This window comes from Grampus griseus, assembly GCF_964374135.1.
Source record: "Grampus griseus genome assembly, chromosome: 16".
In the NCBI taxonomy this organism is placed as follows: domain Eukaryota; kingdom Metazoa; phylum Chordata; class Mammalia; order Artiodactyla; family Delphinidae; genus Grampus; species Grampus griseus.
The window spans coordinates 30,465,858-30,491,323 of record NC_139010.1 but is presented as its reverse complement, the minus strand read 5'-3'; the positions used below and the strand labels follow the sequence as shown (position 1 = coordinate 30,491,323).

At 45.1% G+C, this 25,466-nt stretch overlaps 1 protein-coding gene across 6 annotated transcripts in view; it reads left to right on the top strand.

Moving 5' to 3' along the window:
- The window catches only part of KCNMA1 (potassium calcium-activated channel subfamily M alpha 1), a 747,855-nt gene that overhangs the window by 666,123 nt on the left and 56,266 nt on the right, over positions 1-25,466 (top strand). For all 6 annotated transcript variants that reach the window (XM_082673143.1, XM_082673147.1, XM_082673146.1 and 3 more), the window contains 3 exons: positions 510-633; positions 4,633-4,857; positions 8,397-8,589. In XM_082673143.1, coding sequence (XP_082529269.1) covers positions 510-633; positions 4,633-4,857; positions 8,397-8,589 — 542 coding nt within the window. The remainder of the gene's footprint in view (positions 1-509; positions 634-4,632; positions 4,858-8,396; positions 8,590-25,466) is intronic.

Genomic DNA, 25,466 nt, shown 5'->3' with positions numbered 1-25,466 from the left:
CACGTCAGAAGTTGTAGTCAGAAGGAGCGAGTAATTGGCTTTCCGTCCTCGTGCCAGTCAGTCAGTCAGCATGAGGCTCTATTCCTATTCCTTCCTCTTCATTGCCAATGCTAATAACAACACTTGAGGGTGTGTGCATGTGTGTGTGTGTGTGTGTCTCATGGAGAGATTGGATAGCTGGTAAAAGGAGAATAGAAGGAGTGAGACATCCATAAGAAGGGAGACTAAATCCACAAAATGATGTGAAGTCCATTTTAGAAAAAGGAGAACAGGAGAGAAAGGCAGAATTACTACCCGACAAAGGTCACCTGCGTGTCCAGGAGGTGGTGGTGGTGGTGGTTTGAGGTAGTTATCTTTCAAAGGATGGGTTCTGCAAGCAAGAGAGTGGCTTTCAGTGACAACCACTTCCTCTGCATCTTTCATCTCCTCCGAGGTGTAACGCACGGGGCACTTTCCATTTATAATTTATCACATTTTCCACTTAGGTTTTCCTGTCCTCTTCTCCCCAGGCATGACCCCTTGTTAATTCCCGGCAATGATCAGATTGACAACATGGACTCCAACGTGAAGAAGTACGACTCTACTGGGATGTTTCACTGGTGTGCACCCAAGGAGATAGAGAAAGTCATCCTGGTGAGTGACAGATTACAGAATTGATGCCATCCTCTTCTGTCCCAAATTATGTCTACTAGGAATGAGATTTTCCTAACTGGATGGTGGGGTGATAGTCCCTGCACCTGATTATTTTTATACTTAATATTCAGGACATGTCTTGAAACAGCTAGAACTCTCATCAGAACATGACCTGCGAGTGGAATTTTCAATCACTGAATATGTATTGGCTCATTACCATAGGGTGTGAAATGCATCATGGGAGACAGTATGTACCGTAACTCCTATGGACATGGCTCTGGGGCCAGAGCCTGCCTGTGCCATTAGCTGTGTGGCCTTGGACGAGTCACTGGAGCTCTTTACACTCTATCTCTTATGTGTAAGAAGATGGAACGAGAATGACCTTAACTCATAGGATGGTAGTGAAGATTAAAACCCATACGTTTTAATAAGTTTATAGGACTCCATAAACTTACGTGTTATTATTATTATTATATATTAAATGCCATGAAGAAATCTGAATGCTACCTGTATTGTCGTTTGTTTGTAACAGTGTCTTGTATCCTTCTAGATAATTGATTTGCGTATTTGTGATCCTTCTTAGCACACGATGTAGGCAGGCAGATCACATTTGCTGATGATGACAAGGGTGACCATGGTCCACCTCGGGAAGGCTGGGGCTCAGAGCGCCGTTTCCTGGTTGACTCCTCTCAGTAGCAGTAGTGGGCTTCTTCTGGTGTGTCCCAAGAATGTCAGCATAGATAACAATCCGTTCTACTCTTTAGACTTGTCCGATTAAGAGCTTTAAGCTTTAATGCCTTCATCTCCTACCGTTTATTGTCTTGCTAATCCATGAAAAATGGATTAATAATCAGGAAGTTCAGATGGAAAGGTTCTTTCTCCCTTGTGCTTTCTAATCCCCGGATTGCTGTGGCCTGCTCCTTTATGTCCCCCAGGAAAATCCTATCATTTCTGATGTCATGGCCACCCTTCCTAAGAAAGGACTGTTCCAGTTCCTCAGAATGGCTTTGTGCTCTAATCCATTAGCTTTTTCCCTGTGTTTTATCTGAATGTGTGTGTGATTTCTCAATTTAATTATAATCGAGCATTAAGAACCAATACAGCTTTGTGCTGGAGGCTGTCTGGGAGGTGTGAAAGTTACAGACAAAAGCACAGAAAGTCAGAATTCTTAGGAAACAGCGCCCGTCCAAGGAGTGCAAATGGTTTTCATCACCAAGCTGCTGCACGTGTCTACATCCTGATGTTGTATCTGCCCCACTTTTGCTCTAGGGATATAGACTCATCCTGGTGTTACCCACCTGGGGACAGGTCAAAGGCTTGGTTGGCATTGCGGGATCCAAGGTTTTAATGGCTTGCCTAGATAATCCTGAGGAGTGCATGGCTGACTGACGTTCAGAGCCCCCTGCCAGCACCAAAGGGTTGAGTGAGGCCAGTTACTACTCCCCTCACCTGAAACATAACATCATTTAACAAAACATTTATGACAAACCTATTACATGTTGGGCACTGTTCTTGTTGCTGGGGGTACAACAACTCCTGAGTGGTCTCATAGAGCTTCTGTTCCAGTGGGGGCAAAGACCAGATCTCCAGGTAGGCAATGAATATGTAATAACATTTGAGATATTGATAACGTGCTATGAAGAAAATAAAGTGAGGTGATAGGCGAGAAAGGGACTGGGAGGTGCTGTTTAGACAGTGTGGCCCCAAAAGCCCTCTCTAAAGTAACCCTGCACAGAGATGAGAATGCTTGGAAGAGCCAGCAACATGAGGATGCTTTCTGGGCACAGGATACTATCTGCTTTGGGGGTTAGAAAACATGAGACGGCCGTAATTTTGAGGAAATGACCATCTAATTAAAAGATATAAACGTACCATGAAACAATATATTCAAAGCTTAGCGTTACAAGGCACAAAGTGCTGTTTGAATCTAGTATGTGTTTTAAGTGGCTGGGGAAGTCTTATTGGATACAAACAGTTGATCTTGGAAGGGGTTTATGGCTCTTAAGGCCCCATTTGGACTAGGCCTTGAAGAATGTGTAGGAAACTCAAGATACACACATAAGTAGTTTCTCTATTGCGTCTTAAACCTGGCAGAATCAGTCTCCCCAAGGCTGAGTCCCAGGAATTGGGATCTTTACCAGGTTCTCCAAGTGATATTGCTGTGGCCGGTCTAAGGATTGGTGTTTTGGTCCCCAGATCTAATTTCCTGTGATCAGCACCTGTGCCTTGGCCACTCTGCTAATTGATGCCTTCCCTACCTTCCTATTCTAGATTTCGGGACCCGCTTGGTATTCCTCAGGCTTGCTGAAGGGAGCTAGCCTCCCAGATGACCGGTCAATTAAAATTAATCAGGGGTCCCATCACAGCACATTACAAAACTGGTTGACCCTCTGCTGGTGGTACCTAGGCACACACACTTCCATGCAGCCAAGATAACTAACTCCAGGCATCATCCATGAAGCAGTGATGTGGGGTGTGACTCCCTAGTGGGTCCTCCTTGGTCACTATTTATAAGACATTTTTTATGGCCTCCGTCTGAGATGTCCCTGTACTGTTGCGGAGAGAAACCAATAATGGTGACAGCCCCTGCTTTAGTCTAACGATCAGGGAGTGAACGCTTGCTTCTTCCTCTCCTTGGGGGTTACTGTAATAACCCTGACATTATCGTGAATTGCAATATTGGCATTTAAATAATCAATACACTGGTCAATTCTAGGGATTAAATCGAGCAGAGTTTGATATGTGCAGGGGACATTAATATGCCTCCCCAAAAGCATCGTAAGCCACACGGGGCCATCCAGACATGCAGTGGGTGGAACGGGAGGAAGAAAGCCAAGATGGGAGGCACCAGACCAGAAAGAGGCAGAGAAAGGCCCAGCACTGGCCTCCTGTGTTACTTTCTGCATGAACACAGTGAGCAGTGGGGCCAGCAGTAGCTAATCATGTGCATTTCCTGGGAAGCTCTAACTGGGCTGATTTATTCCTTCATTTGTCTCCTTTGTAAATACAGGCCTAAAGTTGGGGGAAGACATGGGCTTGTTGCCCTTGCTGTTCTGATCCTTTTAGTGGCTGTTTGGGAATCTTCCTCTGATGACTTAACACAGGTGGCCACTCCAGTCATGTTCCTGGAAACCCCAAGGCAGCGGTAGACATTGGTCGGCAAACTCTCTCTGGAAAGGGTCATATAATAAATAATTTAGGCTTTGCTGGCCATACGGTCTCTGTCACAGCTAATCACCTCTGCTTTTGTAATGTAAAAGCAGCCACAGACAATACCTACGTAAGATTAGCCGTGTTGCAATAAAATTTGGTGGAATTTGAACTTAATATAAGTTTCACATATTATGAAATATGCTTCTTTTGATTTTTTTTTCAACCCATTTTCAAACATAAAAACCAATCTAAGCTCACTGGCCATAAAAAAGCAGGCGGTGGACCAGATTTGGCCCATGGGCCAGAGTTTGCCAGCCCCTGGCTCAGGATATCGTGTTCTACCTACTGATGCAGTGACGTCCTGTGAGATCCCATCGATGAGTCTAGAATTTGGAACTCATTTCTCAAGCCGAGGCCAGCAGGGGTCTGACTGTTTTATCATCATCTCAGCAACAGAAGCGCACAAGACAGCTCATTTTATCAACAATTTCCTGGAAACTAAGACTTCCTTTTCCGAATGACATAAATATTGCTATTCCCTCTTATTTTACCCCTGAAAGTTCTGCTGTTATGTATGGATGGCATATCTTCCTTAAATCTTTTCTCAGAGAAGGTAGTGATATGTGTGAATATATGTTTGCACGTATTTATTCCACCAATGTAATTTATACACACATACTCTAATTATAAATATATATGGCATGTATATAACATGAAGAAATTAAAAACATAATAGCACATGGTAAGCACTCAGCAATTGTTTACTTGGTATTTTACACAAGTGATTTTTTCAGTCCTTTTCACAACCCCATCTCTCCAATGCCTGTGCCCTTCTCCCTCCGGCAGACTCGAAGTGAAGCCGCCATGACCGTCCTGAGTGGCCACGTGGTGGTCTGCATCTTTGGCGATGTCACTTCAGCCCTGATTGGCCTCCGGAACCTGGTGATGCCACTCCGTGCCAGCAACTTTCACTACCACGAGCTCAAGCACATTGTGTTTGTGGGTTCCATCGAGTACCTCAAGCGGGAATGGGAGACTCTTCATAACTTCCCCAAAGTGTCCATATTGCCTGTAAGTCCAAGGTCACATTAGCAATGCTTTTTTCTTCTTTTCATTCACAAAAGAAAAATCCCAGATGGATAGAGTGGTTGTAGCTTTGATCATGCCTCTGCTTCTTCATCTGGTTATGGACCTGAGGACTCAGCCCTTCCCCTATGCTCTGTCTAGGAATATCCAAACCCTGGGAGACCTTATTAAAAGGGATTTGCAGCCAAGTTTAGTCACTCACCAGTCATGGAGTTTAGCTGGTATCAAACGTATTAACCATATCAGTGTCTATACAGTCTCTTTCTTGCCTACCCAAACCCAGCGCTTTGCAATATTATAGCACTTATAGCAGAATTTACATAAGGAACTATTTATATCACTTTATTTATGACATTATGAATGCTTGGAGAAATCTTATTTTACCATGTTCTGTTTTTAACGAAATGCATTTAACAGAGTTCTTTATTTCTGTTGTACAAAAGGCCAGCCCCTTCTGCTGGCCAACCCCTCCCTCCCTCCCAGTCATTTAGAAGCCCAGTAATGTTTTCATGAGATTGTGTGTGTGTGTACATGTGTGCACGTGTGTGCATGTGATGTTCTTGATTACAAAACACTAGGACCCAAATCTAAAAGGAACAATTTGGGACTCCACAATTTAATGAGAGGGCATGGGATACGTGATCTGGGAGTCACATAACTAACTACTTCCCAATCGTTAATCAATATATTTTCCATAAACTTTCAAGTAATTGTAGAGCACCGTACATTTCAACCTTTGGTATAGTTCTCCAGGTCACAAATCTATGCAAGTATCACTTATACTCCAAACATCTTTCTTGGAAGTTCACATCCCTAAAACTGAGGAACACAGATTTTATTCTATATTTTAAGAAGTCTGGATTTTTTCCCACTTACAGAGCTGAAATTTGTTATTTCTATTATCAGCTTCTAGAACCTCGGAAATGGAAAAAGAAGAGTCAAGTAATATAATTCAATAAGGAAGACATAAGAATCGATCCACAAGTAATGCCCATTCGTAGCTATCAATACCATGTGTCCTAATGTATCCCTGGCGCAGTGGACACTCAATAAATATATAAAGAATTGAGAAAAATATAGACAGATATCTTTTGGCTGCTGGGCCCCAAATTCACTGACTTAGTGAACACATGTGGTTAAACATAGTCACCTGCAGAAAAATAGTCATATACATAAAAGACCATAAACAGATATATACCTAATTTCAGAAACATGATAGTTGTGATTACATATTTCCATGATTATTTTCCTACATGTGCTCTTCCACATGGTCCTTGGGAACAATGAACTAGGGTCTAAAAGTATTTTGTAAAGAGCTTATTAGTTTTCTGGGATACAGGAGTCTATGTATGTGTGTATGTGTATAGTGTTGGGGGTGTGGGTGTGATGTTTTCTGTGTGTATTTGTTGTGTGTGTTTCCTTCTGTACGCTCTTGTACACATCCACTCATCTGCCTGCATCTATATGAATGAGTTCTCCTACCTGCAGGGCCTTTTCAAACCCTCCAAAATTTATCACACTTGAACACAACATATTGGTACGGAATGGGCCTTCACCTATGTCTCCACATATTTCATTGTTTAAACAGGGCCCCAGATATAGGACCAGCCCAGAGAAACACAAGGTGTTTCTGGGTATGTCATTTGTATTTCTTGAGTTTTGAAATCATGCGTGTACAGCTGTGCAGGGATTTTCTTATATCACAATTACTGGTGGATTCCCTACAAGGTGAGAATTAAAGGAATATGGATGTAGGCAACTGAGGCTTATACACTGGTGAAATGATTCAGGAAGTTGGTCATACTTATTTTGTACCAAAAGACCCCAGTAAAAAGGGGGAGACTTCTCCTTCTCTCGCAAGGTCCTGCTCCGGAGCTTGGAATTAGTAGCTTCCCAGCCCCGTAGCACTAGATGCCTCTCCCTCCATAATTCCACTTTGCAGTTACGTTTTGGAGGCTGGGAATAGTATCATGACCGCCACCAAGTCATAAAAGAGGGCTGAGGGGCTTGATCTCTGCAGCCAAGTCCAATCTTCTCAAAGCCCCCTTTCCAGGAAGGAGAACGAGAGGAAGGCATCCAGAGACATAGGCAGTTGACAGACCCTCTCCCTACACGGCCAGTGAGCTGAAGACAGCTCAGGTCTCCATGAAGGCAAGTCAGAAGCTGGATTCAGGTTGGAGGATCAAGGAGGCTGGTGGCTGGCGGTGAACTCCAGAATGATGCCCTTGGGACCCTATCTCATGGGATGGCCTGATTAGTTCTTCTCTGGTCCCCACCCCCAGGACACAGAGCAGGTGGGGGTCATGCCCCTCTCCTCCAATCCTAACCCTTCTGTTTTACCAGTGGCTGCATTCCTGGCCTCTGTCATTACCTCTTTGATCTGGGGATTTTTTTCCACCGTTTTTTGTTTGTTATGGGATTTTTTAAAAAATCTGTTTACTGGCTTATTTATGTTTAATTACTCCAGTAATATACAAGTATGTTCTTGTTATATTCAAACAAAGCAGATGTATATCAAGTCAAAAGCAAACCTTTCCTTCACCCGCAATCTTAGTTCCCTCCCCAGGGGGAATTACAGTTATTAGTTTAGTGTGTACTTTTCCTGAGCTTTCTCTCTGAGTGTACATACATTTATAAACACATTCATACGTACGTAGTTCTGTTCTGTGGGTTTCTTTTTACATAAATGAAATCATACTTTTTGAATTGTCTAGCACTTGTTTTTTTTGTTTATTTGTTTCACTTGCTCCTCTGTCTTGAGATGCGTCCAAGGCAATACCTACACGGAGAGGTCTTTCAATCCCTTTACCTGCCACATAGACTTCCATTGTATATATATCTGATAGTGTATTTAACCATGCTTCTGTTCTTGGACAGTTAGGTGATTTCCTTGTTTTTCTCTTGCTGAAAATATGCATTCAAATCATATACCTGAAGCGTCACCCCTTTCCATATCCCCTTTGCAAGAAGCACATTAATTCCACTCGCTCCCACATCCTCCAGATTCAGCCCCACCTCATCACACCGTGCTCCCTGGCTAGTTCCTCTTGGCTGCCTTGGGAATTCTAGTTGGAGCTGCTGTCTTTTTGCCTGAGACAGAAGTGACCTGCTATTAAATAAACAGGCATTTGAAAGCCACCCCCTCGTTACATTCTGAAAGCCAGAGGTTGCCACAGGACAGTTACTTAAATCAAGACAATTTCCAGGCAGGAAGAAGATATAGAACCATGGCATAATTCCTCTCCCTCGTTAGTTAGTAATAGCTTGATTGAGTATCGAGAGCAACCCTAAAATGCTGCCATCAGCACCGACTACCCTTTAGATTAACACACAGCTCCTATTCCCTTGAATGTAGTTAGGCCAGCTTAATGTCAAGGCATAAAAAAGATGCTTGTTAAATAATTTCCCAAAGCTCCAGCTCAATCTTTAATTTGTTTTTATTCTTTTCCCCCCTCTTTCCCTCTTGTCCCTCAGTCTCACTTTTGCTTCTCCTTTTTTTTTTCTCTCTTTCCTCTATGCCAAAGGGTACGCCGTTAAGTCGGGCTGATTTAAGGGCCGTCAACATCAACCTCTGTGACATGTGCGTTATCCTGTCAGCCAATCAGAATAATATTGATGATACTTCGCTGCAGGACAAGGAATGCATCTTGGCGTCACTCAACATCAAATCTATGCAGTTTGATGACAGCATCGGGGTCTTGCAGGCTAATTCCCAAGGTAAGGACAGCCTCTCTGCCGTGCCTACAGGGGACAGGGGCTGGCAAGAGGGATATCCTTCACTCCGTAATCCACAGAGGCACGCATCAGCCTGCCTGGTAGAGAAACACACCGTGGCTGCCGTGGCTTTCAAAGGGGCATCTGCTGCCTCTTCTTGCCAGCCCGGGCAGCGGGCTTGAGACCCTAACGCCCACACTCTCAGTAGGCTGTCTTCCCCAAAACTAATCCAGCCTTTAAGTGCCACCCGCTCAGCCTTTGCAAACGGTGGCTTTAGGCCCAGGGTCGCCAGCTAAATGCCAGAGCACTGAGGTGATGCTGGCCGAACAATTCTCAGCGTTTCTTCCCAGCATCTGTTTTTGCCATCGACCTGTGTTAAGCTTTGCCGTTGCTATAGCTGCGTGGGGGTGTTAAGCTTTGCGTTGTTATCGGCTGACCGAGGGACGGTGGTCTCTGGAGGGTGGGGAGTATATGGACATTGAAAGTCATTTAGCAGAAGGTGACACGTGTCAGCCCATGCGTTCTCTGTAGGAGGCATGACAGTGTTAAATGCCACACATCTGCCACCTCTGTTCTGCCCTGGTCTTCCCTGTCCTTTGCTCTGGGACCCTGGGCAGAGGGTTCCAAGTAAAGATGTTGTCCAGGAGTCTCAGAGAGGCGGCACTGCAAAAACCCTGCAACACACACGTCACTCATCAGGGTGGGACGTGAAGCACTTTCCGCCGAGTAACACCTCTGTGTGGGCTTGCCATGAGCTGCAGGGTCATTGTCATATGCGGTCTACTGGATAGGTGGCATCGGGTGCCTGCTAGGAACCTGAATGCCGTCATTCCAGGAGTAAAGACAGAGGGCGTACAGCCCACAAAGACTACAGCCTCTGGGCTGTGAGGCACCATCTTACGGATACGATGAAGCTCGCTCGATCCTGCCGCCTAGACCTACGTGCTACGTTATCTTTCGCCAACTCAGCGTGACCACCACCTCCTTCTAAGGTCCCCCCGACGTTGCAGCGAAGCCTGAAACAGTAGTTTCCAGAAGCCCCTTGTCTGCCTGGTTCTGGGCTGGAGTCTGCCAGTGAGAGAGGGGCAGGAGGGCGAGGTCTGGAAAGTGGAAGAGAAAAGCAGGTCTTGATCTTTGGAGGCAGCTGCAGGGTTCAAAGCAGCTCTCAGGGAAAGTTTTGAGAACCACTGGCTTTGCTGCTAGAGATAGAGACTGGTGTGTGCGCTTCCCCGAGGGTCCTGAGGTTCACAGCACCTTCTGGTGAAGTTCAAGAGAACCTTCCCCTTGGTGCTGCAAGTGAAATGGCTAACGGTGGCCTCTTTGACGTTTGCTCCTCCAGCCCTGCCCGTGGCTGTGTCAACCTCTAATTTTCGCCGTACCTGGAATAGAGTGGTTTCTGTTCTTGACGTAACCCTGGCTGATACAGCCTGAAGCTTGGTTTTGACATCTCCACTCCAGCGTCCTCTGCCTCTCTGCCAAATCTAAATCTTGGTCTCCGTTTGCTCAGCGGTGCCCGCAGGACAGAGCAGTGTGCTGAGGCCCTGCGAAAGGAGCCTTAACTCTTTCCTGCCTCCTGCACGACCTGCTCAGGCAGCAGAGGTGACAAAGGATGGGAGGAGACAGTTAGCTGGCCTTCTTGGAGGGGGAAGAGGCAAGCTAGCTTTTGGTTCCTGCCCCTAAGTAGTTGATCTTCACTGTGTGTCTTCCCACCCACACCCCAGCATGGGCATCACCCAGGGACTGTTAGAAATGCAGACGCTCATGCCGCTCAGACCTGCCGGGTCAGGATCTGCATCCTAACAGCGTCCCCAGGTGACTCGTGTGCACTGCTTTAAGCCACAATAAATCTTTACGCTAACAACACCGGGTCCAGTGAACACACTGACCAACCCCATTAGATGCTCCTCGTCTCTTGGCAGGAGCTAGCAGAGGGAATGGAAAGAAGCAGAAGCAGGGGAGGTGCTCCCTCCAGGTGGAGATGGAAGCAAATGGTGGGGGGGGCAGGAAAAGACTCCCTTCCCCCAGCATGCCTGTTTCCTCGCAGTTCAATAATCGTGATTTTCAAGGTCCTAGATTAGAATCTCAACATATAATATAGTCCCATATGCATCCGACATAGGTGTTCCTTCCAGCTCTCTTAAACCTTATCCCTGCCTGTCAGATCCTTTTGATGGCCAAACCGGTAAAAAATGCTTCCCCTCCGCTCTTCAAACACTTACTCAATTCTCAAAAGCCTTCTTTACTGTTTTTATCACAGGAATAAGCAAGAATAGTAGGTCTTGGAGGGAGAGAAGGAAGAAAGGAAAAGAGAACTCATTTTTTCCTGCAAAAAGCAAAAAAGGGCTCTTATTTTGTACACACACGCACACACACACACCAGAAGGGGCAGAGGATGTGCCCAAGGCCGGTGGTGGTTTTCAGAGACTCCTGGTTGGCATTGGAGCGGAGTGGAGTGTGCATCCCCCAGTAGCCAGCAAGCGTTCTGTTCGGCTCTCAGTGAGAGCCTGTCAACGCTGTAGCCCCACTGAGTCCACACTTCCCACCGTTTTCTTACTCTGTCTGCTCCTCTCTTGTCCTTGGCTTCTAATAGTCCCCTTTGGTGACGCTCTGACCTTCCAGAAAGCAGTGGTCCAGTGGTGGCCATCAACACAGGAGGTTGCTTCCTCCCTGATGGGTGAGCGTCGGAAGTTCACGTCCGGCTGCTCACTGTACAGCCCACACCTCAGGTTCATCCCAGTCCACGGGGTCAGATGGACGAGCCGAGATTCCCAGCTGCTTCCCCTCCTTGAGACCCTTGTGACCCACCGGAACGCCCACTGTCCTCAAATGCTTCTGTTACCCTTCATCTGGGCATTTGGCATGACCAAACTCCAAGTGGATTGGAATTACAGAATACAAAAATGGATTTCGTCTTACTATTTTCATTTCGGGGAACAAATCTAACTTCCCCATGAGAGGGAACTACAGAGATTTCTGGCCACTGACACCCCACCTTTCATCACTCTTTATTCTGTAGTCCTTATGAAACCCATTCCTTTGTTTTGTCTCGAGAGCTATGTTACCATCTCTCCAGAACACAGCAGGACAGGACTGTGGACCCAGGACAGATGTGTGTACTCTTGGGCCAGAGTATTCACGCAACCTTATGGCGAGTTGTTCTAACATGAAATGAAACAAGAAGATGTGTCTTAACATTGAGGAGGTAGAGCCTTCGCTGGGATTTGTGTTCAGACACTTGCCACTGCGTGTTATTTGCTCTCCTAGACTCACAAAACCTCTTTTCCCTCTTCTCTTTTCACATTCCCTTTTAGTGTCACTGTTCTAGCCCACATGGTGTCAGGGCTGGCCCAGCCTAGGGATTCTGGACCAGATACTTTCTGAAAAGATCTGAAATGTGATGGCTGACTGTCAGAAACAATTACAGAGAAAGGCGGCCTACCCCATGCTGGACGGTATATCCGATGTGACAGCTGGGTCTATGAGATGCAGTTTTAGTATACAGCAGGCAAGCCTGCAGTGACAATTACATAAAGCAGGTGACGCCACTTCTTGCTGGTCAGCATACATCAGCTCAGAACCACTTTACAGCTCTTTACCAGCAACTAAGTGCCTTTATTTACAGAGCGCCTGTCACTTCCCTTTGGCTGGAGAGCTGGTGTATTATTTAGCACGCATTTATCTGGGGAAAACATTTCAATTTAAATCAGCTGGTACAACGGTGGCTCTTGCCAGACTCTCTCCCTGTGGTTCTAAAAGACAAGAACCGAGTCTGATCTTGGAAAGGAGGGTGAACAGAGGGAGGAAGGGCCTATTCTCAAGAGAGCCACTTGAATCAGAACCTGAAAGGAAGGATCATGCGGCTGAATTTCCCATTGTGCTTTGTTTGTTGTTGAAGTATGATGGTGGATTTACAACGTTATATTAGTTTCGGGTGGATAACGTAGTGAGTGATTCAATATTTTTATAGATTATGTACCATTTAAAGTTATTATAAAATATTGGCTATATTCCCTGTGCTGTACAATGTATCCCTTGTAGCTTATTTATTTTATACATAGTATCAAAAGTCTGTATCTCTTAATCCCCTACCCCTATCTTGTCCTTTTCCCTTCCCTCTCCTGACCGGTAACCACTGGTTTGTTCTCTATATCTGTGAGTCCGTTTCTGTCTCGTTACATACATTCACTTGTTTTATTTTTTACATTCCACATATAAGTGATAACATACAGTATTTGCCTTTGTCTGACTTATTTCACTAAGCATAATACCTTCTAGGTCCAACCATGTCGTTGCAAATAGCAGAATTTCATTCGTTTTTATGGCTAATATTTGTGTGTGTGTGTGTGTGTGTGTGCGTATGTGTATATATGCCACATCTTCTCTACCTACTCATCTGTTGATGAACATTTAGGTTGGTTTCATATCTTGACTATTGTAAATAATGCTGCTGTGAACATTGGGGTGCATGTATCTTTTTGAATTAGTGTTTTCGATTTCTTCAGATATATAACCAGGAGCGGAATTACTGGATCATGTGGTAGTTCTATTTTTAGTTTTTTGCCATTATGCTTTTATATTGAGTTATGAAATGAGCATTTATAGTTTCTTCCTGCTTAACCTTCCAGTAAGGGTAAGTCTTAAGGGAAAGAAAGAGGAATAAGTGAGTGACCACTATGTGTCAGGCACTATAGCACGCAGGACACAAATGGCTACCATATTGGACAGTGCAGGTGTAGAGTATAGCCTTACTGCCTTGCTAAGGGTTTGGATTTATAGGAAGATGATGATTAAATCCATCTTTTAGAAAGATAGCAGACAAAAATATGAGCATGGTTTAGAGGTGGAAAGAGATGGTGGCATGAGCTATATGAGAGGACTACTGCAATGGGCTAGAAGGGATGAGATCAGGGCTGACAGGACAACTTAGTGATGTTAGTTGCGAGGACAAGACAGAAATTGAGATAGATTTGAAATAGAGAGAACAGCTGTCAAAGACTAGTTGGTGGGAAGGAGGTATGGATGAGCAAGGATGAGGAATTGGGAATGAGTTTCGAGGTTGGCCACGGGGTGGATGTAAAAATGATTAAGTTCGCAAAGGACCCAGGAGGAGAAACAAGCTTGGGGCAGAAGGTAAAACAATTAGGTCCTGGTTCATTTGAATTGAAATTTTCTGGAGAATATCCAGTGAGAAATAAGAACACATGGTTACAGGGATAAAGTTAGGTTTGAAGCTATAGACTTGGAGGTTGTTGGTGATGGACAGTGTATGGGCCTTGAGAGTGGATATTTCCCAGGGAGACAAGGCAGGGCAACTAAGAGAAGAGGGGCCATTGTGGAACCTTGGGAAACATCAACCTTGAAGGGACAAACAGAGGAAGAGAATCCAGTGAGAGGGGCTGAGGACACAGATTTTGGGGGGTAGGAGTGGGTGGTATGAAGGTAAAGGAGAAGAGCGTTGAATAAATTCCAGAGTCGCAATCTGGAATGTATCCTAATTATTTCTCGCTGTGTGTGTTTTCTTGAGCAGACTCTGAGCTCTTTGAGAGGCAGAGACTCTTCCTCACCTTGCTAATCTTCGTGTCCCCAGTCCCTCTAGAACAGGACCTGACACAGAGTTGGCATGCCAGAAGAATTTGCTGGGCTGAACTGATTTGAAAGGAAACAGTGATTAGCACTGTCGGATACTGCAGAAAAGTCAAGTAGATGAGGGCCTAAAAATGGCAACAGTGCATTGGACCCTCAGGAAGTTCCCAGTGATCTTAGCAAGAGCAGCTGAGTAGCTTGTTGCCAGTAGAAACGAGCATTCAGGGGACTCAAACCTTAATGGGAGATGAGAGTTGGAGACCCTATATTAATCTTTCAAGTGCAGATAGGGAGAGAAATAGGATATTTCAGAGGAGCTCATCAAAGAAAGGATTTCCTTTTTGTTTTTAGAAGAGGGAGAAATACACCATATTTGTTGGCTATGGTAGGCTAGGGTGAAGCCCCATAGAGGGGAGAAGTTTGAAGCTACAGGAGAGAGTTGTTAAACGATAAAGAAGGAACCAGAGAGAAGCAGGAGAGATGACGTGTCCTTTCAAAAAGAAGGAATGATCCTTGTTCCTCTGAGTCAGAGGGCTGGATGGGCAAGATGAAGCTGGAGGAAACTTCAGTCTGATGGCCCCTCCTTTCTTCATGAAGCAACCAACTTGGCTTTCCTTGAGGAGTTAAGTGGGCCAATTGGGACAGGGAACCAATGTGGTAAAAGTTCAGAGCGGACACCATGGGAACCACGTAAGGAAAAGAGTGGATTTAGGTGAAAGCACCATGAGCATTGGTGAGAACCAGCTGGGGTTGGAACCATGATAAAACCAGTCAGCACTGCCCTGCAGTTTTCTCTGCAGTGCTTTGCAAAAAAAGCACAGAAACTAGAAATTGGCTTTAGTTTGGGATGGAGATTCGGAGGAGGCAAAGGATTCCGTGGTGCTGTTGAGAGAATATTAAAATGAGTGTCCCAGGTTCTAAGACGGTAGGTGGAGAAGTTAAACCAGAGTTGGGGCTTCTAGGCAGAGAGGCCAAAAACGAAGCAAGCAATAAATCTCTGCGAGGTCAAAGAACGGGCTCGTGGAGGAGAAGAGTGCCAAAGGGTGGGAGGTTTGATTAGAGAAAGGATGTGATGACCTCAGAGAATGAAATATTCCTTGCAGAGCCAGAACAGACCTTGGTCATGTTCATGCTAAAACAGTTCTTCTCCACGAGGACTCTGAGCCCAAAGCAGAGCCCATCTGTTCACCAGCATCACCCTCACCACCACCACTACCATGACCAGCACGACCACCAGCACCACCACCATCAGCCATAATAATAATGCTTATGCTTCATGAATGTTTCCCGCTGTTATGTGGTAGGTATTTTGTCAACCAAGACAACGGGCATTTCTTACATCACCAGTTTTCACCCTTGGCTGCACGTTGTAAGCAGTTGAGAAATGTTAAAAAAAATATCAACACCTGGATTGCCCCTTAGCAGTTGTGACTTAGCTGGTGGGGGGAGGGGTACGACCCGGGCATCAGGAGTTTTCGAAGTTCCGTGATGATTCCCAGGTGCAGCCAGGGTTGAGAACCGCTGCCCAAGGTGGTCCCCAGAGGAAGTGTATGAAGCAAGAGGGTTACTATTTTGATTTTAAAGAGGAAGAAACTGAGGCTTTGAGAAGCTAAGTAATCATTTTAACCTGAGTCTCCTGGCTTCCTGGGAATCCTAACCTTTAAATCATTTGCTTCTTTAGAACTATTCTGTTATTTAAACCTGCTGGTCTACCTTCTTCCTTTCATATTTTTGTGGATTTTCATTAGCTTTCCCAATACTGAAAATCCGTAAGTGGAGAAGAGGGGCAGGGGAGGGCAGTGGGAACCAGGCTCTGGCTTTTGCCCAGCTGGCTACATTTGTCCTCTTGTTTCTGTCACATGTCTCAGGACGATAAGTAAAGGATATTAGTTGCCCTGTGGATAGGCCTTCTTCTTGACCACAGCCTTTGAAAGGTGGCAGGGCTGAGATCCAGCACCACACAGCTATTAAACAGCAGCGTTGCCCACCTTCAGAGCCAGCAGGGTGCCCCTCCCAGTGCCTGGGTCTCTTCAAGAAGATGGAGCTGGTGTATATCCATGCCTGGGCTAAATGTGGATGCTGGTGTTAGGCTTCCTCTCTTGTTCTTTTTCCTGTTATATCTGCATTCATCTGATTCATGCTACCTGTCCTGAAGGTGTCAGTCCAATTCCAGGAACATTTACTAAGCACCTGTCATGTGCCCAGACTCTGCACGGCAGACACTGCTGTGGAGTCAGGGGTCATAAAGCACATTCCCGGTCTTTGCAACCTCCTAGGAAAATAAATAACTCTGCTTTAGAATGCTGGTTGATTCCCATGGGAGAATTACCATCTGTGGAGGCTAACACTAGGGACAGGAAGAGAAGGAGAGTGGGTTTGAGAGACACTCTGGGAAAAAAGCAGAGGATTTCAGCAGTTGGAAACAAATAGATCCGGCTGCAGTCAGAGAGCAGAACAGAGGAAAAGGGGCAGAGGTACATGGGGACATGTTTGAGGGACAGCAGTGGGTACAGTTGGGCAGGAACACAGTGTGTATATTGGGCAGCAGGGGGACAGGAGGCTGAAGTGTGGGTTGGGCATTGAGAAGCTTTTTTTTTAGTTAGGAAGCTGTAAATAATTTTTTATGAGTCTGTGAGTTAGGAAGCTGTACGTAATTCAGTAGACACCAGGGGGCTACGGAAGGTTTCAACGCAAGAGAGTGATGGGATTGGACCTGAACTTTAGGAAGATTGACCTGGCAGCCCAGTGAAGCATTGTTCAGAGTGGGAAAGAAGAGGATGCAGGGAAACTCGGTAGGAACAGTGGTTACCCAGGAGGAGACCAGGAACCTGGAACTGGAAAAAGAAGGGGAGGCCCTAGTGTAAGATGAGTAGGTATAAAACAGACTGTGTGAATGTGAGCTTCCTTCCTGGTAATGGAGGACAGTGGCTGCTCACGGGAAGAAGCCTGCAGAGAGGAGGGACTGGCTGCAGAACGAAGTAGTGTTGGTTGTGTTGGGTTTCAGTTGTGATTCATTTCCGCATGGACTTGGTGGAAAAATCCGGGTGAATCTGAAAAACAGATGGGTGGAAATGAAGTCCTGAATCCAGGAAAGGGTCACAGTTAGAGATCCGCCCCATGGCCCATGCTCTAGGGGCCGAGAAGAGCCTCAGGGGAGAGGATGAGGAAAGAGAGTTGAACGGCAGAAGTCTGAGGACCATCTTAGAAAGGACAGAGGGAACCATTGGTACAAGCCACGGAGCCACAGCTGAGCTGAGTTCCCAATGCTCCTGGGGAGGGAGGAGCATGTGTGTCAAACTTTGGGACAAATGTCTGCTGCCTGCTTTCTCTTGCCTCCTCTAAATTAATTTGTCTATATGTTATGCCTCTTTACAACCACAAGTTTAAAGAAGTTATAGTGGACTTACATGAACATGCCGACAGGCACACAAGCACGAGACACACGTACACACACACCTTAGTTCCTACAGCCCTCTCTGACCCTCAGGCACAGTTACACTAAGTGATGTCCACATATAAGCAGACGCTCTCCTTTGTCTGAATTTCAACAAAGGTTAAGAGCCTCAAGTAGGGAATGACATTTTTCTTTGGAAGTATGGCTGTAGTCCTTGGAGAGACAGCATTAATTGGGGGCATAGGGTACATCCTGAAGTCTGAGATAGCTCTTACTGTTTCAGGGAAGAAAATGTGACTTCTGTTTTATATATGGGGGGGATCATGTGAATTAAGATCTCTAAATTATGTTGGATCACAGGAGTCAGGATTCAAAAGGACCTTTCCTAAACTGGAACTTTGGGACAAAATCCATGGGATGGAATGGAATGAAGTCTGCTGAACATTAAGTTTCCAATAATTACTCAAGACAAGCTGGATAAACCTGCTGATACAGGTGTAATTTGTTTGGAGCAGTGATTGTTTCATCCTGGCGAGTCCGAGAGGAGGCGCGTCAAGAGCTATGAAGATTTGAAGGAAGACATTGACAAACAGGCAGGGCTGCCAAGGGGGCGACCAGAATGGGGAAATGCTTGGACTACGTGTCACTTGCCCAGCGGTTAAGAGCACGGGGCTGGGGGACCAAAAGGGCCGTCTTCTGCTCCATTGAACAAAACCAGGATCGATGGCTAATGATTAAGGAGAACCAGATTTTAATCCCACATAAGAAGGGCTGCCTAAACATGTAGTGAGCGTCCGATCACCGCATGACTGTCTGCCAAATGGAAGTTCCTGGCGTGATCCTTGTGATGGTGGGGAAGGTAGATGAGAGGAGTTCTGTGGTCCTTTATAACTGAGGGTCTCTGGTATTTTCTTGATTCTGATGACATAAAGCTCTGTGTTTTAGAAGATCTACATTCTTACTCCAGAGGGAGACCTATGCTGTTTGGCGAAATTGGGGTCATAATGGGTCTTTTAGTGGAAACTTTCCAGAATAGCACTGTCTTTGTGTCTAAGATGGGGAGTGGCCTGCATTGGGGTGAGCAGCTGCACATCTGGCTTTTCCATTAATTTGACAGACCACCCCCATCTTCAACTCCCATGTCACCCCTCAACACCTGCCCATCCCAGTTTTCTCCCTGCCTCCCCTCCCCCAAGCCTCACCCCCTGCACACCCGGGCTGCTCTCACTTGCAAACATACCTATACACATATCCTACACACATTGTCCCTCCCTGAAATCAGAGAAGCCTTTTTTCAGCTGTTCCCATATAACATTTCATTACCACAATATTCTCTCTCAATTCTGAGCTGGTGCGGGGGGAGAAGCCATTCCTCTTTATACCCACCCAACGAACAAAGCTCAGCGCTAAAATATTTTTCTTCAGTTGTAACTGAAAGGGCTGTTGGCTTCCATCCCAAAAACCAGAAAGACAATTATACTTAACTGTTTAGAGCTTTATAAATACCACACTGGAGTAGCCTCTAGGTAGTAACTTTAGATACCCAGCCCAATAACTTTCTTTTATTGGTTTGTGATTTAGATCTTATTTTCAGTCCTCTATAATAAGAGGAGTACATTTCATTAAAAGAGCTTACTAAACAATAAAGAAAATCTGGCTTAGGGCTCCGAGCGGGTCTCAGGTACAGAAAGGGGTCTGCCCTGTTCCATTTCTTCTGCAGACATCATGAGATGGATCTGAGCACAGTGGGGTAGCTGTATTTCAGCAAAGCAGCCATTGCAGCCGTTTTCTAAACGACTTCAACTTGGGAGATTTTTTCCTACACAGCATATTTCACCACATGGGAGATGCTCTGAAGACTGCCATCTACTAGTCTGGCAATAGATTCCCAGTGAAGGAAACAAGGAAAAGCAACCACCGTCATGACAATAGCTGTAACAAGAGACTGAGGAGTGAGGGCTACTTTCTGAACCCATGGAGGTTTTTAAGCCCTCCGTAAATGGAGGTCTAACCAGGGGAGTGGATTGGGGAAGAGAAAGTAAAAACGGACAGTATCGCCTATTCCCTCCAATGGCCTGCTTAGCAGAATTCACTTCTGCTGTGCCCGGTTGGGACAACTGCATTGAGAGGAAATCTGAGCTTCAGAGACAGAAAACAGATGTGGGGTGGAGTTGGGGTGGGACCGAGCTCGTTGTCCCAGCATCAGGCTTTCGTGAGCTGCTCTGCTACTCGAAGCTCGTATGCCTAGTTAAGGCTCCTTCTAAAAGATTATAATTCCCCCTTTTTCTTCAGGTGAGTCATGCACCAGGCACATTCATAGACAATATTTCATTTAATCTCCCCGATAAGCTACTCAGGCAGAGGTGATTTATCTCCATTCTACAGATGAGAAAACTGAGGCTCAGAAAAATTCAGCAACTTGTCCAAAGTCTCTTAGCTCAGATCCCCAAACTATCTGATTCCAAAGCCTTGTGCTTTTCTCACTACATCAGTCTGTCACATAAAAGAGAACAAGTGTTATTCTGATGAAAATGGGCCTGAATCTATACATCTGCTTTTCAGGGTCTTGGAAGCATCCCTGGGGACAAACGTTCAGTGAAAGGAAAGCTCTCGAGGCATGCCAGACTCCCAAACTGCTTCCTGCAGTCAAGGGCTGACTTTGTTTTGAATATTCTTGTCTCTGGGCATCCCTGTTTTGTGGGTCCCTTACCCTCCCCACCCCAGCAGTCAGAGGCACTAGGATCCTCTTGGTCCCTGATATCATTGCTACGACAACCATACAAACAACAGCAGAGCTGGGAGAAGAGTTTTCCTTAGCTGCCTCTGTGAACAGTATAATTGCTTGAGCTTTTTTTCCCCCTCTGTTAATATAGACTTGATTTTGGAGCTGCCAAAAAGAGGGTGGAAAGTTTGAGACCCAGCTATTGCTTTCTTTTGTTCAGAAACTTATAAAATATTTCCAGGTTTTATCTCCTCATCCCACATTCCAGGTGGAAGTTTCCATGGAAGACAGAGAATGAACAGACCACTCTAGCCCTCAAGGCCTAGGAGTTCAGGCTGTATGTTATGCTCAGAAAAATGGTCCAGATAAATTGTCCTGTGGGAGGAAAGTGTGGTTGTATAACCAGAGGAAGGTGAAAGAAATCTTGTCATCCCACAGACTCTCTGAGGCCCCTGATGAGATTCCAGATAAGGATCCAACAGTTCATTTCCTGAGCGTCAGTTTAGGAAAGTTGCCTGAGGTTAGTCCCTGCTCTTTCCACGGTCCATGCCATCATGACACTAAGGACGTGTATAGGCAGAAGTGACACAGATGTGTAAAATAAGTTGTATGGCACAAGTTGAATGCACATATTTAACGATATGGGATCTGGAACATTCCAGAGTACCTTGCAAAATGCATGGTGTGAGTCATTTGTGATTTGCTGAGGCATGAATGTGATCCAGATGCTATGAAGATAGCACGCATGCCTCAAGCCAGCAAATGAGCCTACAAACCATCCGGTGTATTTTTGTCTTTACCCTTCCTTTTATAAGTGAAAACTCATGTGAAGTCCTAAAACCTTTATTTCCCTTTTTAAAAAAATGGCCCTGCAAAGAGGCCAACTGATTTATAAATGACTATAGTTCTGGATTGATAGAATGTTTAAGGGTATGAGTGGTTATACTTCATGGAATTCTGGAGGAAATTATTCCCCCAGTTCTGGAAAAGCAGTATGGTAGTCCTGGAGTGTCTTATCCCATATCTCCTGTAAAGAATTTCTACTGGATATTCTAAGTGCCCCATGGATGTCACCACACAGTGTGTTATAAGAAGGCAGAATTTGCTCTGAGCTGCAGTGGTCCAGAGGTCGGGGTAGCTCCAGAGTAGGTGGAGTTGAATTTGAAAATAGGTATGATTATTGTAAGTAAAGGGGCTACAGGCAGATGGAAAGGTCTGGGGCAGAGTGAGGAAGGCCACACAAGCAGGAAAGGCCAAGTTTATTCATGACAGGCACTTGGCTATATGTCTACTAATGACATTGCTGAGGGACTTAAGGATCTCAGGGTGTCAAAGGAAATGATTGTAGGTGAGGTCACTGTTAACTTGGATAGACCCTCAAAGAATGGCCTTTTCTGTCATCTTACTGACCTTCCCGCTCCCACCAACTGTCAGAAATATACTTAAATGCTTAGCATAGCACCTCACGCCTAGTAGATGCTTAGTAGAGGTGAGTGGAGTGAGCAAATAAATGATTTAATCCCCATATCTCTTGTTTGCAGTCTGCTCTGTCTTAGTTTGCCCTCAAATGAGAGAAAGCAGTTCGATTCCTTTATTAAATACCACATCCTTTCCTTCCAGCCTTCAGTCACTCTCCATTCATTTGATAGCTGGGTACTGGGCAAGGGTCCCAAAGATCGAAGGCACTGAAGTTGTCAGGAGGAGGCATGGTCAGACTTGCCCAAGAGTTCTCTAGTGCAAATCATCCCATTCCCTTAACCTTTGCTAATAGCTCCCAAGCCTCTATATTTTACTGGCCTCATCACAGGTACATTGCACAGTACCAGCCCAAGGCCTGAGGAGGCTATAGCATTGAGACCTTCACAGTTCAATAATGTACAGAAGACATCTCTACTTTCTGCTCTAGGGGGCTTGGAATGGTTCCTCAGCACTTCCCTGGCCACGTGGAGATGGGCGCTCACTCCTCTCAGCCACGGGCTGGCGAATTGTGCTCTGTCACCTGGGCGGGGCCATTAATCAGATGGATGTGGTTTCTCTGCTTAATGATGGTGAATCACAAGTGGGGCTGTCAGAGGGATGACACCCTCGTGTAGGGTCAAGGGGCAAAGTTTTCAATCCTCCTTAACGTTAGTCATGTGGTATCTGACTTTGGATAAACGCTCTGATTTCATTTCTTCATCCCTGAAATGGGGTTTGTTAGAGTAGCCCCACCTAAATACCGTGAGGGATTGTGTGTGAATCCAAGGAGATGATGACTACAGATTGGTTTTATAAAACATGGAGGACTTTGGAAATCGCATTTTGCAGTCAGGTTAATCATGGTGTGTGAGGGCTCCTGAACTGAAAACTTGGGTTTGAATACAGCTCTGCTACCTACTAGGCCTGGGCAAATTATTTAACCTGTCTGTGCTCTGTTTTCTCACTGAGAATACTAATTGTACCTGGCTCATCTAATTTCTGTGAGATATAAGTGAGATATAGGGCTTTCTCTAGTCTGTGTGGTACCTTAACGGGAGTCAGAAAAAGTCACTCCTTTCTTTGAGATACTTTACTTCCATGTGTTGAAAAATTCTCATAATATACTGATTATGTTTGAACAGTATGCTTTTCTACCATCTGCTAGGAAAAAACATTATAATAAATATGCAAATATATCATTCCGTGGTATGAGTGATGCCCACTTTGATGAACTGTTGTTCAGTGTCTGACCTTCGTAACCATACATGGCAGCCCTGAGTGGATGGGTGTAAAGCACTTATTACCTAGGGTGTAGTTAGAGATCAAGCAACATTAGCTTTTTTGTTATTAATATTGGATAGTTTTACCATTTTCTTTCATTAGGTCCCCCAAAATAACAGTTAACAAGTTAGGGTTAGCCATTTGTACCCAGTAGCCAGAATTCCTGTTGATTCTGCTTGCCATTAGGTATGCATGGGAAGTAGATGCTGGTGGAAATCAAGACACCTTTGGGAGGTGAGCAATCCACGTGAGGGAGACTTACAAAAGCCTACAGAGTGTTGAGGAAGGATGCGGACAGATTGACAGTGACCACTGGGATTTTCCCTCTGTAGACAGGCCAGTGTGGTACCACTCAGTGGAGCTTTTTAGGAAGCAGAAAGGCGAGGCCTCGGCTCAGTGACAGAAGACCTCACGCACATCTGCTCTGTGGCAGTCGGTTATGGCAGGAGTCCTGACATTTGGGTGAAATGACATCAATCCAGAGTTGCTACTGGCTGAGTGGGGCTCATGCTGCTCCAACTAGATGGTAGGTGGCACCTGGCCTCCCTCCTTTACCTCTTTTTCCCTCAAAAAAAGTAATTTTGGGGCTTCCCTGGTGGCGTAGTGGTTGAGAGTCCGCCTGCCGATGCAGGGGACACGGGTTCGTGCCCCGGTCTGGGAAGATCCCACATGCCGCAGAGCTGAGCCTGCACGTCCGGAGCCTGTGCTCTGCAACGGGAGAGGCCACAACGAGAGGCCCGCGTACCGCAAAAAAAAAAAAAAAAAAAAGTGATTTTGGCCCTCAGCCTGAGGCCCTGGGAATGATTTGTTCTTCATGGGGAAAGGGGTTTTGGATCCTTTTAAATACCTATTAAAATGATGCATCTTCTCTCTGTCCCTCCCCTACCTCCCCATAGGTGTATGCAGAAATATTTGCATACACATTCAAGAAGTTTACCTAGACCAGTGGCTTTCCACCTTAGTTGCACATTATAATCAACTGGGGAACTTTTAAACCCTGCCATGCGCAGACCGCATCCCAGAGCAAATAAATCAGACTCTGGGCATAGGGTGCAGGCATCAGGGATTCCAATGTGGGATCGAAGTTGAGAAGTACAGGCCTAGGCTCTTCTTTACCAAAGGTAACCATCTGTGAGCCTCATATCAGGGCTATGGACTCACTAAGCTTAAATCCCCATAGACTGGCAGCCTCCTAAGGATGATTTCTAGGAATTTTGGACGGTATATAATGGACGTTATGAAAATGCTGTATATATGAGAAATGACCTTTGACTCAAGAACGTCTCCATGTTCCCCAGCCTTACACCGTCTCGATCCAGAAAGAGCAGAGGAAATAAACCAGGGGAGTGTGCATGGGAGAGATCAAGAGAGGTGGGGGCAGGTAGGTCTCAGAAGGCCTAATTGGCATAGGAAATGGAAAAATTTTGAAAATCAATCAAACCGTGGTTCTAATGACAAGGAAGGACAGTAAATAATGAGAATGTCAGGGTTGAAGTTTCACACTTAATCTATAAACCTACTTTTAATAGGTCCTCAGGTGATTATAAATTCACAGTGGCTTTCTTTTTACTGGGTTATATGAGGCTGTTCCACATTTCTAAAGGAAGCCCAGGTGTGTCTCTTACGTACTTATTTTTATTTATTTATATTTAGGATACTGAAGAATTTTTTTAAACCCTCCTTTTTATGAACAATAATTATATACCATGAAAGGAAGCAATGTCTCTGTGTTATGAAATATTAAATCAAAATGCTTACCATTCCCAAATGTCCCAGAGATAAATACCAGCAGTACTTTGAAGCCCCTCTTAGAGCTGTTTTGCCTGCAAATTTATCGTTTTGTCTGCATTTTCAGAAAGCCCTGTTTTCTGTGAAGTATAGCACTCTAGGTAGTTTTTAAGGCTCAGACTCCTCTGGAGTTGCCTGTGTCGGCAACAACTCTTATGTAGATGGCACACGAGGGATGGCGTGTTGATCGGCTCCTTTAAGATGATGAATGGGCAGAGAGTGTTATTGTCTTTGATTGCATGCCTCACATCATCTGTATGTAGGAATAAGAGGGCCATACTTTATCTTTAGCCATTTTATAAATATTTAAGTCCTTATAGTTGCCTAAAGATATTAAAGCATATTTTACGGTAGTCAGAATATAAATATTATATATAGCTCAAGATACCAAAGTAGTTTAATGAATTCATAATTTTATGTTCACGTTTATTGGAATGTGTTTTATGTTCCAAAAGTTCCATTTAAGGAATAAGATACCATTCTGCTTCCTGACAACACACCAAGTGTTGGCTGGCGTTTCGGGTGGGAGTCTCGGTTCCAATATCTGTAGAGGTTTTCATTAGGAAGCAAGGAGGCAGGAAGTCAGGGCCCTGGGATATGTTTCCTCCATCTCTACATTTAAAGCTATATATAAATAACTTTCTGAATAAACAA